The following is a 27,415-nucleotide window of genomic DNA, read 5'->3' as shown; positions in this document are numbered from 1 at the left end:
CGGGAATGGAACTGTGACCTCCTGGTTCCTAGGTTGATGCTTAACCACTGAGCCACCCGGGCCGGGCAGGATGGGAACTATTTTATAGGCAGGAATTAGAAACTGAAGGCTGATGGTACACGTAGAGCATGACAAGGCAGAAAACAAACACTTTTCTGAATCAGAAATTGGAGCTGAAGTGCGGAGTAAGAGTTTCTCTCTAACTAAGGACAAATCCTGGAGAACGGGCACCCAGGCCGGGTGAGCACCTGGCTGGCAGGCCCCACCGTTGTGACGCCCGGCACTGCTGAGCTCTGGGCGGAGGCTGCGTCCAAGCCTGGCCAACAGCCCACACTTGCCCTTGCTCTGCGGTGTGAGGACAGCGAGTTCTTTAAGACACAAAACCTGTGCTGGACAAGTGCGGCCCAGTCCTCCGCTCTGCACTGTCAGAGTGTTTAACGGGCCTCCTTTCGGCAAAATGCATCTCTGAGTTGTTCGCGTGTGTGGTCAGTGCAGTGGGGATCCCATCTCGCAGGGCTCTGTGTATTCTTCAAAGCGGCATTTGAGGAACAAATCTGGGATTACGCTCCCCGCTCCCCCCTCAAAAAACCACATCTGTGATATCCTGAACCTTGAGGATTCATGTGGAAAACATCCACTCCTCTGCAAACCCTTAAATCGACCACCATCCAGTTAGAGCAGCAGGACACGGTGACATTTCTGCCTGTCTTTGCCTCCCACCACTCTCCCCTCTATGTGACTCTAACACATGTTGCTACCAGTTTGTCTCCACTCTGCCAATAGTTACAGTATTTGAAGTGCCCTGCACTCCATCTGTACACTTAACCATCCTTCCGTTTAAATCTTCTGCAGCCCGAAGCTTCCGACGCACCCCCCAAGCTCATTGAAACAGGCCCTGTAATGCGTTACCCCTTGACCTGGTGATGTCTCAGACCCTACCCTTGCCCCAGATGTTTAATGTGCAGACATGGAACCAAAGAGCCTGGGAACCGTGGGTTTAGTGCAGGTGGGAGACACACTGCATCTGCTGGGAATAGAACCAAAAATGTCACAAATGCTAAAATGGGGCTCCAGGTTCTACATAAGCACAAGACAAGGAGTGATTAATGGGGAGAAATGGAGAGGTCAGCTGGGAGCTCCACGATACAGCACCACGAAAATACATCATTGCCCGGTGTGCTGAGAAATGCAGCAAAAGCTGAGCTGGGCTGGGTTTCATTTCCAGTGTTTGCCACTGAAAGCCCAGAGGGATGTGTGGCGAACCCTCTCTCACAGAAAACAGTCTCCTGGACTGTGAGGGACATTATTATTGAGGAGCCAACAACAGACAGACAAGAAGGGTCTGTCCTTGTGGAATGCAGGCAGCCTGGTTGCATTTAGAAAACTATGAATTGCCCATATTTCATTTTTTTTATACACACAGTGAGGGTCTGGATAAATGGGTTAAAGTCGAGGCAATCCTTCCCAACACCAAAGCCATCTGCTAAGTTCACCTTTGCTTCTCTCCCTTGGCCCCATGCTTCCTCCTTCCTTCCCAGCTACTGTTTCCCAGCTACTAGAGGCCCAGTGCATGGATTCAGGCACCAGTGAGGTCCCTCTGCCTGACCTGTGGAGATTGGGCCGAAACCGGCTCTCTGAAATCCCCTGAGGGATCCCGGATTGCGAGAGGGTGCAGGCCAGGCTGAGGGACCCCTCTGGTGCATGACTGGGGCCATGGAAGGGCTCCAGGGCATGCCGAGCCCATCTCGCCCAGTCCTGATTGGCCGGACCCCAGCAGCAAGCTAACCTACTGGTTGGAGCATCTGCCCCCTGGTGGTCAGTGCGCTTCAGACTGGTCCAATGGTCGAATGGTCAGAGGGACAATTAGCATATTAGGCTTTTATACATATAGACTAGCAGCCCATTGCAGAAAGATTCGCACAATAGGCCTTCCTTCCCCTGGCTGCCGGCACCAGTTTTCCTCCGGCACCGGGACCCAGACCTTTGGTCCGGCTGCAGGGGAGAAGCCAAGCCTTTTCAGTCTTCAGTCTCCAGTCTTCACTCTGGCCGGAGCCTTCAGTCTTTGCTCCGTGCCTGCATATGCAAATTAACCGCCATCTTTGTTGGGTTAATTTGCATAGCCACTCTGATTGGCTGGTGGGCATAGCGGAGTGACACCAATTTGCATGTTTCTCTTTTATTAGTGTAGATTCTACTTCTGACTTCAGTGCCCAGCCTCACTTTCCTTGCCGAGAGCAAGGAAAGACGGTAGAGCTGTTGCTGGCTCTTGCTGAGACACTGGGGTTAGTCTGATGGGGGGCTGTGCCCCCTTGACCTTCATTCTTCATCATTCCTGTAAGTTAGTTACTGCTTTACAAGGGCTCTGTCCAGGAAATCTGCTGGAACTGACGTTTTTACTGCAGGCACCTCTAGTTCTGGATGCCACGGTTTGTAGAGGGTCCTGGTGAGGAAAGCAGTACTTCACCTCAGGGAGTGCGGGCTTTCATTCCCCAGAAACGGTTGTTCCCTTTGTGTCAGAGAAAAAAACAGAGCCTGCACCAGGGTTTCAGGAGGAAGAAAGTGATTGCTGTGGCAGAGAGGATGCGTTCATGAGGGATGCGGAGGAGCAGCCGCTTGCCCGGGACAAAGGCATCTCTCTGCAGACTTGCGTTTTTGACGTGTTAACAAAGGCTCCACCTCCAGGCTCTGAGAGGAGGGCAGCGAGAATGCCAAGTGCCGGACCCAGTTCCATCCGCTTCCTGAGGGCGAGTTTTAATGCGGATGCACTCAAACACATTCAATTCAACAAACCGTTGTTATCTACCATGTGCCAGATGCAACATTTCTTAAACCCCATAGGAAAATCCTCTTAACCGTTTCTACTTATCCCCCGGGCTTGACTAGGTCCCAGAAAGAAAAGATTATGAAGACTCTGTCCCAGAACTATCGCCTTGGCCACTTGTGGCTGTGAACCAAGGCCTGTGAGGGACAGGGTCATGGTCCTGTGACTGTGAGAAGTGTCCCATATAGGAGAGAGTGGCTAGGACTTTCTGAAAGGCCAGGCCCTGCCCCAGAAAGACCTTTGTCTGTTAGTCCTACAGGGCCCTGAGATGTTAAGTAACAACAGGGAGGGAAATTACAGACAGGCACAGAGTTTAATATCCTAGGTGCCTCTGTATTAAACAGAGTTCACTAGCAGAATCGCCCAATTACAACCTGACCCACATAAGGCACAGATTCTGTGCCTTGGTCAGAATGAGTTCAAATGTATTTGCAGCATCTATGGAGTTGCTCCATACAATATTTTTTATTGTCCAAAATAAGGACATTTCTAATATGTCAAAGTTGTCTGAGCAATCAGCAATCAGGATCAAAAATGAGAATGAGAAAATTTGGATTATAGACAAATATTGTAGGGGTTACTAGTGGACACTGTTAAAGTTACTACACGAGGCCAACTTCATACTGTTGACTCTGATTGCTAGAAATGACTAAATGTTTACAAGCAGGGTATGTTTTACAATATAGACAAGCAACCTAGTTAGGTGGATACAACAATATGTTTTTTAAGGAAGGATGGAAGGAAGGAAGGGGAAAAAGGAAGGGAAAAAAAGAGGGGAGAGAAAGAGAGCGAGAGAGAGAGAAAGAGAGCGAGAGAGAAGAAAGAAAATGGGACTCAAGCAATTTAGCCAACCTATATTCTCTCTTCCTGAGCACTTTACTAATTTTAGAGCATAGCGACCTCCTAACGTCTAAATTGTCTGTGAGTGCTACATTTTTTCCATCTCTAACCTTATCCAGGAGTTCAGAAGCCACAGTTTGCTTTTAATGATGCCCTGATTTTCCCACTTCTAAACCCTTTGAAGGGCAAGGTTATAGGATGAGTCACTGGCTGGGCCACGGATCCCAGCAGCCCTAACCTTATAAAAAAGTGATCCCCATGCCAAGTAATCAACTCTGGGATCACTAAAAGCTTCCTCCTTGAAGGAGTTTACCCGAGAGGGTGCAGAGTTATGTTGGCACAGCCACCACGTGCCAAGCCATAAAGCTACTTCCAAGACTTCAGATAAGCTACAGATAAAGATCAGTGGGTGATAGAAAATGTGACCATGCTTCTGTGGCAAATGTCCTTCTTCCCTTTGTTAAACTTGTTTTGAAATGGCCTCATATTATGAAGCCGGTCAGTCCAGAAGGCCATCCGCAGAGAGCATTCGGCCCATGGTTCTGCACGGGCACAGTGTAAGGCTGGGCCATGAGGTGTCTCCAGCGTTTTCTGAGTTCTGAGATGTCAGTTATCTGCTCTGCAACTGAGGTGAAAGCTCTCCTCCTCTGTAATGGCCTGAACTTGATGAATCTGAAGGGGGAGGAGTGTGCACCCAGGAGCCCAAGGACCCACAGACCTGAGGTGGACTTTGAGTCAATGAGGATGAAGGACACCGGTCCGAGGAGCTCCGTGCGTGGGAGACACAATACAGGGCGGGGCAAAAGTTGGTATACAGTTGTTTGTGTAGAAAATAATACAATGGTTAATAAGTAATAATACAAGAATAAACTCTGTGTTCCACACACTCATAACTCTAAACCTACTTTTGCTCTGTATTTGTGGGTGAAGAAATTGGGAGTGCAGCCTGGAGACTTCATCGCCAAGCCAACAAATGTCCAAAGTGGTTTTGATGGGCTCAGAGCCATGTTCTCTGAAACTCTTGGTTTTTTCTTGGTGTTTTCTTCCTTCTTCCCTCCCTCCCTCCCATCCTTCCTCCCTCCCTTCCTTCCTTCCTCCCTTTTCCCTTCCTTCCTCCTGTTCTTTCTTTCTTTGCTTAATTTCTTAACAAAACCATCCTTTCAAATCTCCAAACTTGTTAGGCAGAGCTAAGTAACAAGGGTTCTGTATTAGAGAGTGGAGGCAAAGAAATAGTGGGTGACAGCAGGGTTAAGGACCAGTGAGTGAGGACCAGGGAGTGTCCTGTCGGGAGCAAGAGAGCTGGCATGAGCCATGGAGGTCTGTCCTGCCTGGTGTCTGTCCTGTCTGTGTTTGTGTTCTCAGGTGGCAGGTATCGATGGTCTTCTTCTTCGGGTATTTATTTTGTTTTTGAATCCCCTTTCATTTGAACATGCTGATTATTGGACGTCCTTTTGTGATATTGTCAAAACTTAAATGCAGGCATATGGCCCCTATGAAATAGCTGCTTTATGACACCCATCTCGATCCCATGGAAAAGCAGGGATTTCTGTGAGGAAGCTTGCAAATAAGAATGATTGATAGATGCTAAAGTGCAGGGTAAGGTCTGCCACACCCCACACCCCCAATCCCCGCCATTGGCCTTTTGTTTTTCAGGGTGTGTGCAGGTGGCTGTCTAGTTGAGGTACATTCCATGTTGCTTAGCTAGCACTTCAGAAATGAAAATGTTATCATGTGGCTGAGAGTCCTCTTTTTTAAAGACATATGTGAGCGTGTGAGATATGAGGCAGCTCAGACTCTTGACACTGGCACAGTGCAGGGCCTGAGCCTCCCTGCGCCCGCTCTCTGCTGCAATGTGCCCTGTGCCACCGTGCTGGTAGGGACGTCCACGCCATGTGCAGACCCACGGTGGGAGCGATGGTCCCTGGTCCACAAAAGGAACACAGGGATGGAGGGAGCCATGCTGGGATGCTTCTGACCCGGCTGGGGATGCCTCTTCCAAGGAACTCATTGAACCGTGAGTTAATCAGCAGAGGGCCCCGTCTTCTTCCTCTTCCGTAGCGCTGTGCTGCACACTATCTTGTCTCCGCCTCTTACTCGCTGTGCAAATAGGTCATGTGTAAGCCTGACATCATTGTGCCCTATTTTGCTGACATGAGAATGGAAGGGAACTTGTCCGGAATTATAGATCAATGATGATGGAACTCGGGGAGCCCAGCTCACTGTCGCCTACCCCACATTTCTTTCTGTGAAACTTTCTCAGACTTTGGGATATTCAAAAAAGAAATAGTCTGTTTCATCAATATTAAGTTAGTTTAAAAAGGTTTATCAGCCCTAACTGGTTTGGCTCAGTGGATAGAGTGTCGGCCTGTGGACTGAAAGGTCCCAGGTTCGATTCCAGTCAAGGGCATGTACCTTGGTTGTGGGCACATCCCCAGTAGGAGGTGTGTAGGAGGCAGCTGATCGATGTTTCTAACTCTCTCTCTCTCTCCCTTCCTCTCTGTAAAAAAATCAATAAAATATATTTTTTAAAAAATGTTTATCAATGAAACAGAATCAGGAGATGTATGAACAGAGTATCCATAGCTACTTTATCATTTTATTTTTCCCATCAAAAATATTTGATTTCTTTCTTTTTCAATTTCTATTTTCACTACTCCTCAGGCTTCCCCTATATTTAAAAAAAGTCTCCCTTCTAGTTTGCATATCTTCAACTTGCTGCCCTTCTCTCTACCTCTTCCCCCCTTGAATTCTTGGAAAGTATTCTGTATTCAGCTGCCCTGCCCCTCCATGGCTCCCATCTCCTCACGTGTCACTTCTACCCACACCCCCCACATGAAATTGTGCTCCTGCAGGCAGAGGACCAGTCACCTTCTGATCATCAAATCCACCTCAGTCATCATTTCCTTGTGCATTCAGAGAGTGAGCAAGTGGTATTTTTTGAAATTCCTTCTTCCACATTTTAGTACAACTAGACTCTCCTGGTGGTATTTTGGCATTATTTCCTGACCCGAAAGGTTAAGTGGGGAGCAGGAGCCAAGGACAGATATGGAGGAGTAGGAGGTGGTTGGAGAAAGTTGTCACAAAGTCTAAAGCTCAGATTGAGCCGCAATTCGTGGGAAAATGTGACTGGCAACATCAAAGGCTGTTTAGCGTGTTGGGCAAGAAGAAGAGGCTTGGGACGATGTTCTCGTACCAACAGCTGGCAGGCACAGCACCTGCCCTGTTTGATGTGCAGCAAGAGGAGTGCTGGGCAAGCCAGAAAGTGCAGACTGAGAGTCAGGAGAGGCAGGGAAGGAGGGATGGAGGGAGGAAGTAAGGGAGGGAGGGAGGAAGAGAGGGAGGGGGGAGGGAGGGAGGAAAGGATTGGAAAAAATAATCAGAGCCCCTGATCATTTAAATTGATTTAAATTAATACTTTATGTTTTATTTCTGTAAATTGTCTTTAAGCCTTTTTAGAAGTGGAGTTTTACTTTTTTTAAAAAAGCACACACCAAAATCTAATAAGAAATAAATGAAACACCAAGAATAAGAAAAATAAATAAATAAAATAAAATAAATTGATTTAAATTAAATAACATTCCCAACCCCTCGCTGGTAGGGGAATGCAAACCATGTTTACAGCAAACTACGATATAGTTGCCAAGTAACAAGCAGGATGCTGTGACACCAGTCACTGCTGGGACCGTCCACCGAAGGGAAAACCATTGTCCCCACTGGGACGAGTACGGAAGGTGTCATGAGGTCCAGTCCGTAGACCTCCAAAATCCTAATATTTTAGAATTCTGAGCAAAAATTTTACAGACAGTCGTAACCGGTTTGCTCAGTGGATAGAGCGTCAGCCTGCGGACTGAAGGGTCCCGGGTTCGATTCCAGTCAAGGGCATGTACCTTGGTTGCGAGCACATCCCCAGTAGGGAGTGTGCAGGAGGCAGCTGATCGATGTTTCTCTCATCAATATTTCTAACTCTCTATCCCTCTCCCTTCCTCTCTGTAAAAAATCAACAAAATATATTTAAAAAAAATTTTTTTTTACAGACATAAACCCAAAACCTTTGTGGATAATCTTTGAAGAGTCAAACTAAACTTGTTAGAAAATATTTATACTCTATACCCATTTTCAAAGACAGTAAATTCTAGAAATTGTAGATTGAAATAAACTAGTTTGGGTTATAGAAAGGATGGTGTGTGAGCAGTTAGGAAATGGCAGGGGTCCCCGGAGGCCTCCCTTGGGCGTGTTGACAAGGCTGATTAATAAGGGGCTCCAGGCTATTGCCGGAATAAGGGCAGGCCGGGCCGATCTTGAGTTCGCATAAATCCGGGTTGGAAAGCTAATGTATTAGAGGGAAGAATAATCCAAATTGTAAAGACTTCAAAAAGCTGGAACCAAGGAGATAAAATGTACTAGGGAGACTTGTAAAGACTTCTATGCAAGTTGTGAAAATTCATTTGCAACACATATAATGAGCATCGTGTTCTTACTGGTGTATGAGGAGGACGTCAAACAATTCCCCGGTTCTGTGCTCAGCCTCATTTAATAAAGGACAGTCTGAAATCACAGGTCTTTCATAGAGGAGAGGCCCACGAGAATTACTTAGAAATTTTGTCATCTGAGGAGAGGTTGAGAAAATGAGAGGATTCAACCTGGAAAACAGAAAGCAGACACCAAGAAACAGACATGGCCTCTCCATGGACATAGTCGGATGCTTTGTGAATGTTTCCAGAAGGTGTGGGAGGCCTTGGGGGAACAGAGTGATGGGTTTTCTGCAGAACATGTGAGACACTCAGAGAGAGGTTTGGGGTCCGAAGGGCTAGACAGACAATGTGGGACCAGCACACGAAGGCTGGCACTGTGCTGAGGGGTCCCATTCGCCGGGAGGTCCCTTTGAGAGTTCCCAAACATGGGTGTGACACAGTAGAGGGTGTTTCGGGTCTAACACCCTTGCTGCAGTGTGAATGTCACTTAGAGTGCTGAGAGACTGAAGTTGGGGAGATGAGGGAGGGAACTGTTGATCAGTAAATGAGGTTTGGACTAAGGAGACAGAACAAAGCAGTGGTCCCATGAAGACAAGTTGAGGTGGGAGAGACCACCAGGCTTGATAGGCAGGTCAACCCTGGGAATGAAGGTGGGGCACTGTATGTGCAGTGGCATCATGGACCCCTTCCCTGGAGCACCAACGGCCTCGCTCATTTTAACATCTGTCCAAGACACCAGGGGAGGGACTCAAACATTTATTAGGAGGCTGATTTGAAAATTCTTTAATGTTCATAAGACTCTCTGATTCCATGATTTTTTAAAAATCTGTGTTGTTGAGAGTATTACAGACATCCCCCTTTCCCCCCTCACCCATTACCCCCTTTCACCTAGTTCCCACCCCAGCTCAGGCCTTCATCACCCTATTATCCATGTCCAGAGGTAGTGTATATATGCATATAAGTTCTTTGGTTAATCTCTTCCCACCCACCCTCCTTCCCGCCCTTCTTCCTGCTGAGATTCTTCAGTATGTTCTGTGTTTCCATGCCTCTGTTTCTATTTTGTTCAATAATTTATTCTTTAGATGCCTTGTTCATTTATTTTGATTTTTAGATTCAATTGTTGATAGATATGTATTTATTGACATTTTACTGTTCATATTTTTATCTCTTTTGTTCTTCTTGTTCTTGTTCTTGTCATTGTTCTTGTTGTTGTTGTTCTTGTTCTTCTTCTTCTTCTTCTCAGATAAGACCCTGAGCCTCATCTCAGCCCTGATATCTTTCCCAAACTTGATTTGAAATGTGCCTTGAACAGCTTCACCTAGTGACTCCAACTTTGTATAATATGTTAAGTACTCAAGCTTGTTTGAAGCCAAGGACCTCAGGCTCTACCCGAATTGCTGCTTCCATATCCTTCTAGACTCCTGTTCCTGTCCTTGTGTTACCTCACTCCCAGCCCTAGTCTTGCTGTCTCCCTGAACTTCCTACTGTCGCTCTGTACCCACACCCTCTATCTACTGTGATGTCATCTACTCCCTGCTCCCTGCAGTCCTCTAAGCCAACCCTCAAGGCCTCTCACCTTTGCCAACCAGTTCACGCCCCAGTCCCCCTTCTGAGCTCTCTGATGGCCTGTTTGTGCTAATTTATAGCACCCACCCCTACCCCCCACCACCTCTGCCTTCCTTCCGCTTCTCCTCTTGGGACACTGAAAAGCTTCCAGATTATATTCAGTAGCACACAGTCACATCCCCTTAGTTGCTCAATGTACTGCCCATTCCCAATTCACAACCACCCTGGAAGTGACTCTGTGCTGTCCAACTAACTGCCCAACCCCTTGCTTCCTGAGGAGCTCACAATTCAAATGCACACTACCTCTGCATCATGGAGCACTCTTCCCATCTGAGTCTATACTCCCCCCAATATGGGGACAACCTGGCATCCTTGTCTCCTGTGACCATCTCCATCAGTCAGCTGGCACTTGGCATCGGCTCTTCTGTGTGTCCCTGGAGATATGACACATAGGATAGTGATGAAAAAGGAGTCTGAGCCAACAGACATTGCTTAGGACTTCCCGCTTGGCTACAGCTAATGACTGACCTTATCTGGGCCCCAGTTTCCTGGTTTCTGAATGAGGACGTGATTCCCGGCCGAGATTGATACAAGGGAACCCAAGCTAGCAGTCCTAAAGTAGCTGGCACAATCCAGACTCCCAGCACGTGCTCAACTGGGAGCCCGGAGCCCAGCCCACCCTGTGCCCGCTCTCCAGAATATTGGGACATTCACATGTGAAGGCAACTACCCAGACCCCTTCCCTGTGCTTACAACTCCACCAGAGCTTCTCGTAGGTGAACTCAATGGAAGAAGTGAATTCCCATGAATGTTATTTTTCTCACACCATCAGATGAAATCAGGAGGAGGACATAGTAGCTAAGACTTACAGAGAAACAGATGTGCTCTAAGATGCTAAGCAGGGGGAGGGGCAAATCAAAATGGCTTGGGCACCTACTCCTGTGGAGCAGCTTAACCTCAGTGAAGACGCTGTGGACAAGGTCGAGCCCACCAGTGTCTGAGGGAGCTCTGTTCTCACCTGTTGGGCCCTGCAGTTCCTTAGCACATTGATATGAAACAAAACCCAGGAGGAAAAAAATCCTGTGCTGACTGACCTCAGGAATAGAAAAAGAACGGTGAGCAAAATGAGGAAAGCAGGTCCCTTCTGAAGACCTTTGCGTCCGAGTTACCTTCCCATCAGAAGCGGAGGCACAATGTTTACGTCTTGGCAATGTCCCCTCTTTCTTAGAGTGTTGAACCCGCCACTGCGTGGTTGTTGCATGGAGCTAATTATTCCCGAGCTCTGGCATTTGCATATGTATATTTACTTTGCAAGTGTTAAATCATTCAGGAAGAGAAGAAACTCAGTGTGTTTACTTTGTGCAGATAAATATAAAGGCATGAGCTGGGGAATTAATGCTGCTTTGCTTTCTTTGCTTCACCATATGGGTGGGATAGAAGGGAGCTCTTTCCTTCCCAGACTGAAACCATCTGTGCACAAACGCAGGCCCAGGCAGAAGGGGGCAGTGGGAACTGGCATGGCTGGCTTGAAGGACTGACTTTGGATCCTGGGGGTGCCAGCCCACGTGTGGCGATCGCTGTGACTGTCCTTACTTCCCAGCAATGGCATGCTGCTCCCCAGCATGAAAATGATTGCATTTAAATGTCAGCCCCTGAAAGATGAAAGATGATATAAAAATGCTCCAACATATGTATTTCTTCCCTGTACAGCCAGTCACACAGTCAACTGAAGGCACTTCCAGAAAGTTCTGTTCATGTAACACTATTAACATCAAAACTTTTTAGAAAGCAATGAAAGGAAAGCAAAAAGCCTTTGTCCTCTAAGAAAGGAAACATTCATTTTTACCAGGACAAAATGTGTAAAAAAAACAAATTATATTTTAAGGACAATGAAAATGTCAAAGCAATGTCATAAAAAAGGTAGACTTCCCTAACTGGTTTGGCTCAGTGGATAGAGCATCAGCCTGCGGACTCAAGAGTCCCAGGTTCGATTCCGGTCAAGGGCATGCACCTTGGTTGCGGGCACATCCCCAGTAGGAGTGTGCAGGAGGCAGCTGATCGATGTTTCTCTCTCATCAATGTTTCTAGCTTTCTATCCCTCTCCCTTCCTCTCTGTAAAAAATCACTAAAATATTTTTTTTTTTAAAAGTAGACTTGTTTTTTCTACGTCATTGTTAGGCAGGAATTACTTTAGTCGGGAGTGGTAAGAAGAGGTCTTGGTAAACAATGTCCTCAGAGGGAAAAAAATAAAGAAAAAATGTTTTTCTGAGTTTGAAATAAACAGCCAAATTTCCAGACAATGATATGCCAATTACACAATTCTTTGTTCAACCTAAGGGACCCCCCAGCTCTACAGTAATGCCTTTTGTTAGTGACCTATGGTGCCTAAGCTATTTTATTTTGATATTTTGATAACAAAAATAGTAGAATTTACATTGTATAAATGAATTACTTTAAAATTTTTAATTTTATAACCAAAAATAAAGTTGGGTTTTTCTAAAAGTGGCAAATAAATGGGTTGTAATAAAGTCTTTAATAGGGGTCTGAGAATTTTTATGGCTCTAGGGTGTTATAGTATTATGTGCTTTTTGTAATGTAAAAACATATATATACACATAAACATATATATGAAAATATATATGTAATGTAACATATATATATCTCCCATGTAGGAGAAATAAGGAAATAAGGAATCCACTAACCTTGTGGTTATTAGTGGTGATATGAGTATACAATCACATTTCAAAATGTCTATTGTCACCTGATTCTGTAGAATATTTGTCATAAAAGCATGAGTGAATGTTCATGAGTTGTTAATCATGCACTAATGTCAACTTTCTTTCCCCAGATGCAAAGAGTTTAGCTGAAATGCTCATGAGGTAAGAATAAAACCTAGCATTCTGGATATCATATTTAAAAGAACAATTTACAGCTTGCCTTATGATGTTTTAAATGACAGTCTAAAATCGATAAGATGTATTCTTTTTGACATATAATTTCTATTCTATGTACCAGAATATTCATGTATACCCAGTTGGGCATATGCATAGCAAATATTATACTTTTATACGTGCCATAGGTATTCTCTTGTTGACCGGACTCAACCGATAGAATGTTCCCCATTGACCTGGGAATAGAAGAGCCACGTTATAAGTGAGTGGCTTTGGTTTTACTCCAACCCAAATATACCACCTTTGAGGTCAAGCCTTCTTCCTAACAGAGGTAGCGAGAGAAGAGTTAAGAGCGAACCACAAACGGAAATTTGTGGTACCTGTGCTCTTCCAAGGCAACGGGCTGATCAGGGAAGATCCTCCCTACCCTCAGCTCCCTCGGCACCTTCAGCGCCCTGCACTAGAGCGCTCACCAACTTCTGCTGCAAATACCGTTCGCGTCCTGCCTTGGAGGTCATAGCCTAAGTCGTCACCGGGTTGGCAGCACCCAGCACTTACTCTGCCCCACTCAGTATTAATGACTAGAGCTAGTTGAAAAAGTAAGGAGATGTTCACAACTATAGAAGATATCTCAAAATTTGCATTTCAAATATTTTATATTGTAATGATTAAATCAAAAGTGGAAAAAGAATAATCAGAGGCTAGGAACCAGGTAAGAAAAAATGTCAGGGACCCCACTGGTGAATTTGAGGTTGCCATTGTGGGGGATGTCTCATGTAGGAAAGAAAGACAATGGGGTATGGGGTCTCTTCCTACTGCCTACCCCACCACAGTTGGCTTTAATTTTCTTCCCCATCTTTACATAAAAAAATTAGCACATTTTTGTTATTCAGAAAGAGCCCATGCCCCAAATCACCAGGACCTTTGAAGACCTAAGGTAGAGGTGGGCTACCATTGGCCCATGGCTTACATTTCCCACAGCCATCTCTGTTTGGCCACACCAAGTAGTAAAACAATGTGAGCTGTAGGTAAAGGATATGGAGGAATCAAGGATAATTCTGAAATATTTGGTGTGAGCAATCAGACGAACATTGGAAGTGTTTGCCAAGATTAGGAAGATAGCTGCAAAGTATGGATTTTTTTTTTTTTTTTTGCAGGGTGGGGGCTTGGTGTGTTGATGAGAATGAAAAGACCTGTATGGGTCATGTTGAATGCGGGATGCTTTTTAAGCATCCAGTGAAAGTGTCAGCTGGCTTGGAGCAAGAACCTGAAGCTGAGAAGAGAATTCAGAAATGCCAATGACTTATAAAGTATCTCCTTCACAGAAAGTATCTAACCACATCACACTAGATCAAACTGGCATGTGATCATGACAATTTACACAAAAAGTCTTGAGTCCGTGCTCTTGTGAGAATCGGCGCTTGTTTGCTAAGCGAGTAGGAGGGCATTGCTGTGGCCACACGGAAGCACCCAGACACATGTGCGCTTGTGTTGAGCAAATCTGACAAAACATCTGGAAAAGCCACGGTCCTTTGATTTAAATAACTCATCTACTTAATACATTGTATAATGTAGACTTAAAATATGAATTTATGGATGACATGTAGAAATCAAGAGATTTCACATTGAATTTTGGCTTTCTGACTTCTCTTGAAAATGCTCTGACACAGCCCGGTTGATAATGGCTGACTGGAGCTCCGTACGATGTCCCTTTAGCCTGCGCAGCACTTGGGCTCAGCACAGCAGGGCCCTGTCCCTATCCCCACTCCAGGCCACTTTCCTGATGTGTAACCCTCTCAGAGAGCTCCTGCCCACTGCCTCCATCCAACCCCAAACCATAGGTCATGCCTCTGACCAAAGCCCGAGACACTGGAGTCTGTTTCCTGACACGTTCAGCATGTGTTTAGTTCGGATGGTTTGGTATTTTTTAGCTTCTCTGCTGCCCTAGAATGCAGCCCTCCCCTTTCTCATTTGCCCCAAGCAAGACATTAGAAAGCATCTTCTTCATTAATAGGGCAATTACTGTGGTTGAAAGACCACCTGTTGATGTGAGTAGGCATTAATAATGCTATTCCCAGTTGACTTGCCAACGTGAAAAGTAGGAACATTAAAACTAGTAATTGCTCCCAATTGAGGTAGTTGAGGTAGTTTTCCTCCAAAGGGTGAAAGCGATTGGAAAGGAAGAGCGCTTCTAAGCTCCTCAAATATGTGGATTTCTGGGGATTGATTTAGAGGTAAAAGCAATGCTTTCAATCATGCAGTCAGTTCAGTCTAAGTTAGGCTAACAGGGTAAGCAACAACAGACCTGTCACCGACCTGGTGAGTCTCTGGCCAACCTTATTTTGAATGTGACTGGGGAAGTCCAGGCAAGTCACATGCATTAGTACAGAGAAGGCCACGAAATCGCTGTCCCTGGTTTTTGTGGCTGCTTTCTTAGGAAGTTGAGGAGTTAGCAAGCTGGTGCAGTAAGAACATAGTACCACCAGTTTACATTCTAGGCCTAACTCTGCCACCAGCTGGCTGGGTGGTCTTGGATGTGTCATTTTCCTTCTCTGTGTGCAACTTCCCTTGCCTAAAAATACCCATTGGAAATCGTTCCTAGCTTTATCATTCTGTGATCTTGGTGAATGTAACATGTATTTTCCAACCATGTCCCACAAAGAAGGTTCTGTGTGTTTCAGCGGGATTAGCTCTCCCAGGGCCAGACAGGTACAGGCAGGACAAACGGAGACAACCTCAGAGCTCTGGGGGCCCTCCCACATGGCACCTTCTCCAGTCCGTGGGCTTCATGCTACTGGACACTCATCCCTCTCACCCAAGCCAGTCACCCCAGGAAAGGGGAGAAGAGGCACTCCACCCACCATGCCCAGATGGGAAGGATTTTCCTTTTATATGAATAAGCAAAAAGAAGTTTTTGAAAACTCCTTTTCTAAAAGGGGAGAGTGGCCTCCTTAAGGCACTACCCAACACATGATTATTGTCCAAGGACCAATGTTAGCAAGGGCTCGTTGTAAACAGACGAGGGTTCAGATTGAGAGTTTAAATTCATTTAGCGTTTTTGATGTTCATATTTTTGTACACATTGTATAAATAACCCTCCCAGCGATTGTGATGGCATGATTCTGATAGCCTTAGTTCTTTTATACTTACAAATTGTTCCATATCAGATGGAGAGGGGGGTGATGTGCAGAGGTATTCATTAGTGTTTCCCCACAAGCTTAAGGAAACAGTAAAACTTTAAAAAGTTATAGCAACCGCAGTAATTTATTGGCTAACCCTGGGAATGCCATCCACTATGGACTAGCATCAGCTCTGTCATGTTAGTCAGACAACCGGATGGCAAATGGGTGGTGGAAGCTTATATTTCAATAATAACAAATATAGTTAGTAGGATCCTATATTATATAAAAGAGGCAATTTTTGTTTTCATAATGAAAGCATTTGGAATCTTGTTTCAGGTCATAAATGAGGTTTCTTTAAATAGATTTTTTTTTTTAAGGTTGGCTGCTGTTCTAATGACCAATTGTTATAATTTTAGAGAACCAGCCTTCATACAACAATAGGTTATAAAATATGGCAGCAAAAATTAAAGCAAAGAAACAATTTAGTCAGGACCTAATAACTCATTTAGAATGAGAATATTATTGTCCTTAAGCAAAGCTTCTGGGGTTTGTCACTCAGCTCACACTGAACTCACAAAACGTGGTTTATCACTAACCTTCAACAAGTATTTATTGAGCACCTACTTTGGCCACATACTGTTCTAAGTTTTAGGGAGAATCTGGGAACAGAATAGATGAAAAATACCCCTTGTAGAGCTTATACTCCAGTGGGGAAGACAGATAATAGAAAAGCCCGTTAAATATATGCTAGGGAACATCCAGTGCTAAGGAGACCAGATTCAGCGGAGAATGGGGAGAGGAAGCCTGAGGAGTTCCCACACATGGCCAAGCCCACTCCTTCTAAAAGAGCGAGGGAGGGAGCCAGCCCTGTGGGTACTAGGGTGAGGGTGGGGTGCAGAGTGTTCTAAGTAAAGGCTCAGCAACTGCAAAGGGAGGGGGGAGCAATCAGGCCCTGGCTCTCTAGGTTTATTGGGCCTTTTTTTTTTTTTTGCCTCTGGCTGCAGGGCTTTGAGGCAAAGGTCCTTGGAGGAGCCATTTACCTCCAGCTCTGATTGTCCTACTTCGCAAAGTGTAATCATATTCTGAACCTGTGTCACGGGCCAGGAGGCAGCACAGTCATGTAGCTGGCTTCCTGCCTCAGTCTGCCAGCAGACCCCTGGTTGCTAAGAACAGCCTTCCCCGGGTCCCTGGCTGGTTAGCAGAGCAGCCGCAACTGCCTCATAACTATTCATGAGGAGCAGGGGGAAGTGGCTCACTCTTCTATTTCTGGTACAAGGACAAGCTCAAGTCCCTAGTGAACTTTCTAAACAGGTCCTTCCGGCATTCACCAGGGAGTAGTTCCCATATGTTTTGGGGGAAATAGCTTGTCGAAGCATGATGTAACCACAGCCCAGGTCACTGAAATGCTCTTCATTTCATATGAGTATTTGGATCTTCGTTTTAAAAAACGTACCCACACACAAAGTGAGAACAAAGTTAGGTAACTAAAAGAGGATACAGACCTTGTGAAAAATTCAGGCCAACACGTTTGAATCTGGGCTCTGGGTAATTAGCGTAATCTAGCTACATGACCCAGTTGTTCATCTGTGGAGCAGGAAATCTGGTTCAAGGTCAAGTCCTGGGGAGGAATGATGCACCCCGCAGAAGAGGTTATTTTTGGGGGCAGTTTTGTTTACACACAAGTGGAAAAACAAGGGCCATTATAAAATATTCAGGATATTAACCTGGACTTTCCTATGCAGAGGTCTAATGGCCTCTCGAGTGACCTTGACCTTCGCAGGATTAGCGTTCCTTCAGCCACAAGGTTCAAGAGTAGACAAGAGTTCTCGGGGGCAAGGAGGGATCTGGGATTCCTGGTGAATGCTTGGTCAGAGGAGAAGCACTGAGATGTAGAGGGGACACCCCCTTGATCCTCCCTGAACTGTCACTAAATCATCATTTAGGCTCCAGAAAGCTGTCTCAGAACAGATCTTGACAATCCTCAGTTGGATTTGTGGATTACCACATCGATTGAAACCCCTGAATGACAGCTGCCTCTCAGAGGGTGTTCCAGTAAGTGAGGATTATGTTCAAAATCTGCCCGATCCTTCCAGTTCTGTAAAGACGGAGCACAGCTCTCCAGTGCAGATGGCTCATTAAAGCCTTTCTCCTCTTTTGTATTTTTGTGTAACATGCAGGCTTTTTTTTTTTTACTCCGGGCTGTAACTGAATGCGGTTATCACATGCCGTTTACTACCTGTTTTCATGTGTGATCATCAGGCAGCTCACTCCAAGAGTCATTTTCCGGCACACAAATTTTGAGATAGAGTTCTTACAGTAATGGCGGGGTTTCTTCTAGTCTAACATGCAGTACCTGTTAGGAGCACCGAGCGGATGTCAGGGGAGCTAACAAGGTTGATGCTTTGTTACCAGAACAAAAATAAAACCCCACCAGCTATCACTGCAAATCCCTTAGTCAGACCCCCTCCGATGAACGGCTGGTCCCACACCTCCTCCCTGGCCGTCAGCAGGCTCTCTCCTACCTGACCAATAAAAGTGTTGTTGGTTTAAAATCGCTCTTTCCCCCACTGAACAAGAAATGGGAAATTACAAAAGTTCTGTTGATAGATACAGACTCAAGCTCCATTGGCAATTGTATTTTCTGAACCTCTCCACTGACTGCTGAAATGCACTATGAACAAACACACTTTGAATAAAGGGAACATTTTCCTGCCATGTTCTTCCCCCCTCCTCCCCACAAGGCATTCACATCATTAGATAGGAAACGAAGGTGGTACGCAAGCACAGGCGGGCGTGATGTACCACTGAGCTCTGTGTGTTCACGCCTCCCTCCTACTTCCTTCCCAGCAAGAACACCCGGACCTCGGACACCCTGAGCAAGCAGCAGCAGACCCTGAGGATGCACATCGACATACCCAGAGCCCAGCTTCTGATTGAAGAGAGAGACACGATGGAGACCATCGGTAAGGGGCCACGCTGGCCACTCTGCACCACGTGGCTGCCACAGCCACGCCCTCTCAGCCCACCCACTGGGGTGTGGGAAGTAGCAGGTATGAGAGCATCTTGAATGCTGCCTGAGCAAAGAAGTAGGAAGCTAGAGAACTGTTATTGAGGAGAATAATAAGAGCCAGCAAATGTGGTGGGGAATGAACGTGTATCCACCTCAGAGGTTGCCCGAGATCGGAGGTCCCCAACTCTGATCCACGTCGGGCCTCCCCTGGAGAGCCTGTAGAACAAACACCTGTGATCAAACAACCCTAGAAGGGCACACACTTGGAAGCTCACCCCGTCCCCTCCCCATCAGCTCCACCAAGGCCTCCATTAGCGGGAACGTCGCAACTCTGCTGAACACCTAACAGACAAATGTCTGTGCTGGGGCTCTTTCCCCACCCCCAGCACCTATAACAGTCTCCGTGTCTTCCCAGTGCTTTGGGGGCCACAGTTCCCTTGTCCCACAATGGCAAGACAGACACCTGGAAGGCTTTGGGGACTTGTGTGCCCAGGACCCAGGTGTCTTGACTCCTTCCCTCCTCTTTCCACTCCAAGTCCACCACCCACACTGCCCGCCCAGGTAGTTCCATTTGCTCCAGAATCCAAGACTTCGTATTTCCATGCAGTAATGACTGGAAGAATAGGTTGCATTTATTGAGAGCTTTCTACATGCCATGTACTTGTCTACACACTTTTTAAAAATTCTTTTTTATTTATTTTTTTTTTATTGTTGAAAGTATTACAGATGTCCCCCTGTTTTCCCCATCAGTCCCTTCTAGCCTGCCCCCGCCCCTGCCCCAGGCCTTCACCACACTGTTGTGTGTCCGTGGGTTATGCATATATGCATACAAGTTCTTTATGTGCATTATTTAATTTAACCCTCCTAACCCACATAGGGAAAGGGTACAACTGAGTAACCAGGACTTAGAGAGGTCACGTAGTTTTCAAGGTCTTATAGTTTTCAAGGTCACACAGATGGTTGGGAGCAGAAGCTGGGTGGGGCCCCTGCCAACTGCCTGCTTCCATATCAGCAGGCTACTTCCCAGAACCCCTCGCCTCAGAAGTATCACCAAGCTTCCCAGTACCCATGGAAACAGACTCCAGGGCAGTTTGCCAAGGCTGCCTCTGTTTGTTCTGGAAAGTGTTCGCTGGCACTCGGTCCCAGGGCAACCCTTTCCTGTGGCTTGGCTGAAACTACTTACCTCCCGGCACGTACCCTAGATCCTGCCAGGAAGACAGTGGCAAATGGCCAGGTGGGCAGGACACCTGCATCGCCCCTCGTCCTGCCCTGCTTTATGTTCTAATAGAATAGCGGAGACCTCTTGACCTAATGGCTCATAAATTCTGAGGCCCTGGGTGCAAGTTTTGTCTGGGCGTGCCAGCACTTCGAGAAGGTCGGTCAAGTCCAATTTGACTTTCCACCAACCAAGTTCAGTTAAAAGGCACCCATGTTGTGTGAGGGGGCATCCTGCACTCCACGAGATTTCATTAGCTCACTCTCAGCAGGATAAGGCACCATGTTCTGTTGGTTGATAATCTTTTCTTTTCAGTGGTATATCTGAAATATTTTTATTTATTCATTGATTGATTTTAGAGAGAGAGGAAGGGAGAGAGAGAGACAAAGAGGGATAGAGAGAGAAATATTGAGTTGTTGTTCACTTGTTTATTCACTCATTGGTTGAATCTTATATGTGCCCTGACCAGAGATCAAACCCGCAACCTTGGCATATTGGGATGATGCTCTACCCAACTGAGCTACCGGCCAGAGCTGGAAACTTTTTCATTAAATTCAATAGCCTTAAATTAAACTAAAATTTATTTTGAAATATCAGTTCAAAAATCAAAATATAATTCCTTTGGCTTTATAGTTAGGGTATCTGTTACCTGTTCTGCACTAGAGTGTTGAGCATTCCACGGAAGGCTGTTAAAAGCTGGGCGGAGCCTGGGAGAGCATCATCTCCCAGTAGCCAATCACCGGCCCAACCCAGAGACAGAGCTGCCATACTCATTTCAGTAGATGCATCCCATTCCTCGCAGGCTCATCTGTCACCAGAGTCACTTCCCTCCTGGCGACGCTGACAGTGGTCGATGGCATTTTCTAATTACTGGGGAAGTAGAAATACGATGCTGATGCTTTCAAACGCTCTGGGCTCAGACTACAAGAATCCAATATGAAAGTGCCATTCATTTCTGCCTGGAATGAATGGTAAACCTCAAACACTGACAGGCACCGGAATTTTCTCATTAAAAGTTTGTAACCTGGCCCCGCACATACCCTGGTCTGCTCCTAGCCGGCAGCATGTTGGAAACCACAAGGCATCCGTATTGTTCATGAAACACGCATGCAGATGCCAGGGCTGATGCCGGCTCCAGCGGCGAGGAGCCGTCTCTGTGGAAAGGCCGCCTATTCGAGGGGCCAGTGAAGGCTGCGGGGCCAGCCCCCCAAGCCCAGCCCTGCCCCTGCTGAGGACCAAGCTCCCAGTGCCACACGCTGCGATGCCAGCAGACACCTTGGCAGTCTTCCTGTGCTTTCTCTGCCAAGAAATTTTATTCCGACTTCAAGAGGCTTTCCTTTCCTGCCAGAACCTGAGTAATTGGATTTTGTAAGGTTCGTTCTGTTCAGAGCCTTTTTTGGGCACAGAAGTCTCGCTGTGCTGTTTGTGACTTTCACATTCCCACTCCCCGTCGAGGCATGCCGTAGCCTGGTCCCCACTGACTGATCGCTCATACGAGCTCCATCCCAGGCTGCGGTCCCTGAAAATTCCTGACAAATCCGTATATCCTCCCCAAAGATCCCCTTGGAGTAAGGATGCTCTTAAGAAAGTGTGGAAAGTCTCAAAGTAAAGTAATGAAAATCTTGAGGCAACCAAATCATGACATGCAGCTCAACCAACTGCTGCTCCAAGCACTGAAATGCCCCCCATTCATCTGAGCCCAGGCTCCAGGAACCCACATGTCCCCACACCAATAGGACTAGGAGACTCTGACAAAGGAGACATTTTGAGAAGTCAACTAAGGGATGTTCTAGAGTCACTGGAGCACAGAAAAGGTGAGAAGAAAAGGAACATTCCTCAAAACCATTAAATTAAAAGAGAGGAATCCTACACTCTGAAGACTGTTTTTCTTCTCCCCGCCCCCCCCACCCCACCCCCAAACATTTGCCAAGTTCAGTGTGACCTCCCCGGGATAGACCCTGCAGTGGAGTTTTCCTAGTGCTCAGCGCTTCCTCCAGATGGCAGCCCACAGCTGGGTGGGGCCCACCTCGCTGGTGCTGTCCCAGGTGAGCTTTTGACAGACACATCCATCCCAAACTCTATCAAACAGGAAGCTGCAGCAAGTCCCGCCCCCAAATCAGTGCTTCCTAAGAAAAAGACCAGGCCCCAGGGCGTGGAGCAACCCTTCTCTGAGGTCATGCGCTTTCATTTATGCTCCCAGAGGAACCCCCAGGGATAGTCCACTTTTAGAACTCTTGACCAGTGCTACTGCAGAGCTTCCATTTTTCGTTGTCTTTGTTGCTTTAGATGAGGTTATTGTGGTGGTTAAGAAAAGGCCAAGGAGTCGCGTACAGGGGATAAACATTTGGCTCTGTGTCCCTGCTGTTCCCTAGATGACCGCTCCACCGTGCTGCTGACGGATGCTGACTTTGGGGAGGCCGCAAAGCAGAAGTCCCTGACGGTGACCCACACGGTCCATTACCAATCGGTGTCGCAGGCCACCGGGCCCCTAGTGGATGTGTCGGACGCTCGGCCGGGAACGAGTGAGTGGTCCAACAACACTTAAGTGGTGTGGGTGTTATCGATGCTGACAGCATGTTACCTGCTCCGTCCCTGTCAAAGGAAAATGGGGGAAGGGTGGCCAGCCCTAGGCCTTAGAAACCAATAGGGATGACGGCATCATTAATTGGGACGTTGAAGTTTTATTGCTTGATCGAAGCTGTTATTAAATGGTGTCAGTTGTAGCCAATAACTCTTGGTACTGGTTTACTATGAAAGTACTCGAAATTTCAGGTCAAATTCATTTGTTATATTTAGGCAACACGGGAAAAGAGAAAAGTAATTAATATGAGTGTGTATCTTCTGTGCCAGGACTGGGAGAGAGAGACGATAGCATATCTGTTATCTTTGCAACGGCCCTGCAAGGGAACAACTTACACAGTACATGTTATAGCCCCTATTTCACAGAGAGAAAACTCCGCAGAGTCTCCGCAGAGTTAGGTGAACAGCCCAAAGCTGTCAGTCTCTCTGCCTGTCCTCGAAGCTCATGATTGTGTCCTGAACACACTGTTTGAGAAAAAATAGAATTCTAGTGAGTCTGGGGATCATATTCAATTTTGCTCTCAATATTTGCATATGTGACATATGGAAATTAATTACTGCAATGAAATTAAATCCCCTAATAGGTGTCTAGAGCTTATTAATGAGATATTCTTGTTCCTTCATAATTGAAATTGTTTCTAAATCTCTTTAAAGGCTGAGAAATTGATTTCCCGATTATTATCTTTTGGGAAGCTTTGACGTCTAGCTTTTAAATCTCTAATCACTCTCTTTGTAAAAATTTATATTCTTAGAGTGTTATAATTAGAAAAATAAATATTAGAGTGTTAAAAGCTATTCTCCATAATTTCTGACTTGTCGAGCATTTGTGGAATGCCCTGAGCTTCATGGAGCTAACTGGTCGACCCCTAAGCAGCAGTGTAATACGCAGGAAAACCATGTTAACCCTCACTGAGATTCACTGGAAAACTGGGTTTCCAGCCCATGCTACAGAGGTGGTGAGGATGAACTGAAAAAATGGCTGGCCCAGTCCTGCAGGGACTCTCGGCCAGCATCACACATTGCCTTTCCCTCTGAGCCTGGGGGTTCCACCTGAGGGTCATGCCCCATGCAGCAACCACAGCTGACAGAGCCACACTTCTTCCATCTGCGAGGAATTCACTAAATAATGTCAACAAATATTAGGCAAACCTACTCAAATGCATGCGTCCGTCTCTAGTTCCTAACAAAAGGAGAGTCATCCATTCAGCATCTGCAGAACAGTCTCTAGTAGTGAAAGATCTTTGGGGTCATCTTTCATTAAATATCCTCTCCTAACCACATAGTGAGGGAGGGACTAAGTGCATTCATTTTTATTTAGAAGTAGAGCCAGTGGCTATACCCCTCCCCCCAACCCCACCCCCACCCCCCAAGAATTACCCCAGGAGCCTGGGCCGGGCACTTCCTAAAGCCCAGTTTTCTGGTTGCCTTTTGTACCACAGATCCTGTCACCACTGCCAGAGGTGACACCTGTGTCACGTCAGGGCCCTGGAGCAGGTCCTCACTGCAGCCTGGCATATTTGCCGAGGTTCACTGATAGTCCATTTCCTCAATGACAAAGGACCTTGTTGTTCCAATCTAGTTACTGTCGGACTGTGTTGTCATTGTAGGAACTCCTTATTTTTAAGAAGAGTGTCTAAAATAAGTTGTTTGCACACTAGAATGTGACAGCATCCTGAATGCTGTGTCTCTAAGCATTTTCTATTTGCCCAAGAGTTGCCACAAATTCTTATTACGAGGATGAGAGACATCGCACAATGTGCCGTCTGTCTCTTTCAACCTGCGAAATGCAGGCCTCGGCTGTGTCCATACCCCGTTCCCTTCCCTGTCTGTCATATGGATAGGATACACCAAAAGCTGGGACTCCATTCCAGTCAGCTTCCCCAACTCATCACAAGCACTGCACGCAGTAGGAATCCAGTAAATATATAGAAACTAGAGGCCCAGTGCACGAATTCGTGCACCCGTGGGGTCCATCAGCCTGGCCTGTGGAATCGGCTCCAAACCGGCTCTCCAATATCTTCCCAGGGTTCCCAGATTGCAAGAGGGCACAGGCCAGGCCAAGGGACCCCACCCGTGCATGTTCAGGGCCGGGGAGGGACGCAGGAGGTTGGCCAGCTGGGGTGGGACCGCAGGAGGGCTCCAGGGCGTGTCCAGCCCATCTCACTAGTCCCATTTCCGCCGGACCCCAGCAGCAAGCTCATCTACCGATCAGAGCGTCTTCCCCCTAGTGGTTAGTTCAAGTCATAGCGAGCCGCTGAGCAGCCTTAGCATATCATTAGCATATTATGCTTTGATTGGTTGAACAGATGACCGGACAACTGGACACTTAGCATATAGGGCTTTTATTATATAGGATGCTGACTGACTGTCAAGCTCTGAAACCAGAGTAGAGGGGATAGAAAGTAACTCACGGTTAGCATTTTGAATAGGACTTGGGCAACCTGCTCTTTCCCTCTCTGTTCTCCATTTCCTGAGACACTGTATCTCCTCCCCCAGTGGGAAGGGTCCCTTGTAATATGTACACAGTCCCCCCAGCACACTTTGCAGACTCTCACCAATGAGATTATTACCATCATCTATTTAACTTACAAAATGTGCAAGGTTACTAACACATGTGAAGTGGTAAACACTATATTTGACCTGGGGTTTGTTTTGCTTTGTTTTGTCATATTTACCTGGAATTCATCCACTCATTCACCACTCATTCATTTGTACAAAGAGCATCTGTGCAGCACCTGATGTGCACGGGGCTGGACTGAGAAACGCACCAGACGCAGCTCCTGTCCCACCAGCTCTACTGATGAGCTCCTTTCTACACCACGGGCACCTCCAGCATCTCGTGCAATGATTTCTTCAAAATGTTTTTAGTGATTTTTTAGAGAGAAAGGAAGGGAGAGAGAGAAATAGAAACATTGATGAGAGAGAAGCATCATCAATCGGCTGCCTACTGCATGCCCTCCCCAGGGGATCGAGCCTGCAACCCAGGCATGCACTCTGACTGGGAATCAAACTGGCAGCCTCTTGGTTCCTAGGTCGATGCTTAACCACTGAGCTACACTGGCCGGGCTTGTTTGATGATTTTTAATGGGTATTTTCTCTGTCAAACCCTCTAAATTGAGTTTCTAGCCATCCTGGATCAGCCTACCAAATGTCCTGCTAGCATCTTCCCATTAGACAGGGCATGCTCCATCCCTTGCCTGGTGCTTGTCACTCAGGAATCATGGGCTGGACCTTGAGATTTGCTGAGCCCTTCCTTGTGCCCACAGCTTCCTCTCTCCACGTCTCACAGAGGCTCTGCAGGTGGGTGATGTTGCCCCAGACCTCAGAGGCGAGGGGAGTGGGCACATCCGATGAGCTCACAGCCAGCCAGTAGTGAAGCGGGAGTTAGGGCACCTAGCTCCAAAGTGCCCACTCTCAACCCCCTGTGTTGCCTTTAAGTAGAGATGATGCTCCTAACAGGATATCCAGGGACCCCGTAAATTCCAATATCTGTTCAGTAGGAAGAGTTTACAACATGGATTGGATCTTTTTTGTTGAGACTTTGAAAGAATGCACACTCCATCGCCCAGAGTGGTACTGGACACAGCACTGCAGAGAGATCCGATTGGGCGAGGAGCATCATGTATACAATCCCGTGAGGAATGCTGGTTTATTGAGTGACAGGAGTAGCCAGTCCTGCCAGTTTCATCTTCTCTCTGAGACAACTGGGAAATTCCTCATGAAAAGCTGCGGCCTGGACACCTATAATATCAGGGAATAAAAACAGATTAATACCATGATCACGGTACCCATGACATGTTTTAGGACCCCATTATCCACAAAATCCTCTCATCCCAAATTCAGGATCATGAAAATCACTTGATTCCATGGGCAGGAGCTTAATGCAGGTTCAGAGCCGATGCTGAGAGGCCAAGAATTATGTATGTCACTACCCTCTCATTCACTAGCCATCTAGCAGGCGTGAGGCCGCATCGCTAAGTTGTATTTATATTACAACGTTGGGGAGTCACATAAAAGGCTTTCCATGCAGGAGCAGTGAATTCCAACACGCGTTAGGTCAGTAGATGAGCCAGTGAAATAGACAAAGGAAGCTCCCGTGTGGGATCCAAGGAAAATTTTGACTTTCGCTGCTGTCTCAGGCGCTGTCATCAAGAAGAGTTCAGTTCAAGCACACAGCAGCTCCAAAAACCTGATTATTACAAAAATGTGTCACCTACCCCCGCATGCTATAGATTAAGACACGTTTGCCCAGAGCAGAACGGAACTGCAGGCTGCGGTTCAGGAAAGTAATATCATGACCTATATTCCCAACATTATCAGGCCACGGCCCGGCTGTCCTGGTCTAGAGAAAAGGGGTGAAGAATCAAATTACCTTGAGAAGAGCTGGAGCTTTGACTAGAAGCTGACAAGTGCTTCCTGCCCATGGAACCTTCTACATGGGGGATGTCAGTGAGCAAGGGAGCTGAGGGAGTGAAGATCTCAGCCCCACCACATGTGGGTGGGCCTGATGGAGGGAACGCAGGCGAGGGTTTTGGGGGGTTGGAGGAAATTGTGTCCTTGAAATGGGACTATCCGGCTGACCCCTCCCCCACAAGCATCCATACCAGGTATAAACCTAGTCCACAGCCTTAGCAGCTGCAAGAAACTTCAAGAATAAAAATGAAGAACCCTCAGCATGTATGTAAGGAACTGGGTAATTTTCTGGAAGAGACTCATTAGCATTTAAATAACAAGCTCTCTTCTCAAATCCTCGTGCCTGGAGGACATTTCGCCTCCCACCCATGAGAGAGTGCCTCTCTCTCAGGGAACCTCTCTCCTGGCATTTCCATGGAGAAACACTTATCATTCCTACCTGGCTGTCCAGAGAGCTCGGCGCTCGGCCATCGCTCGCATTCTA

General features: G+C 46.6%; 1 protein-coding gene across 1 annotated transcript in view; it reads left to right on the top strand.

Annotated features, from left to right (window-relative positions):
- Positions 1-27,415, top strand: part of DSCAM (DS cell adhesion molecule) — a gene marked incomplete at its 5' end in the record, with an annotated part of 440,423 nt that overhangs the window by 394,394 nt on the left and 18,614 nt on the right. Inside the window, 3 exons of the mRNA XM_081088248.1 lie at positions 12,548-12,578; positions 18,560-18,675; positions 22,311-22,460. Of these exons, the coding sequence (XP_080944374.1) occupies positions 12,548-12,578; positions 18,560-18,675; positions 22,311-22,460 (297 nt within the window). The remainder of the gene's footprint in view (positions 1-12,547; positions 12,579-18,559; positions 18,676-22,310; positions 22,461-27,415) is intronic.

The sequence above is a fragment of the Myotis nattereri genome, assembly GCF_964212035.1.
Source record: "Myotis nattereri genome assembly, chromosome: 3".
NCBI lineage: Eukaryota > Metazoa > Chordata > Mammalia > Chiroptera > Vespertilionidae > Myotis > Myotis nattereri.
The sequence above is the reverse complement of the archived record's forward strand: the minus strand, read 5'-3'. Positions and strand labels throughout refer to the sequence as shown.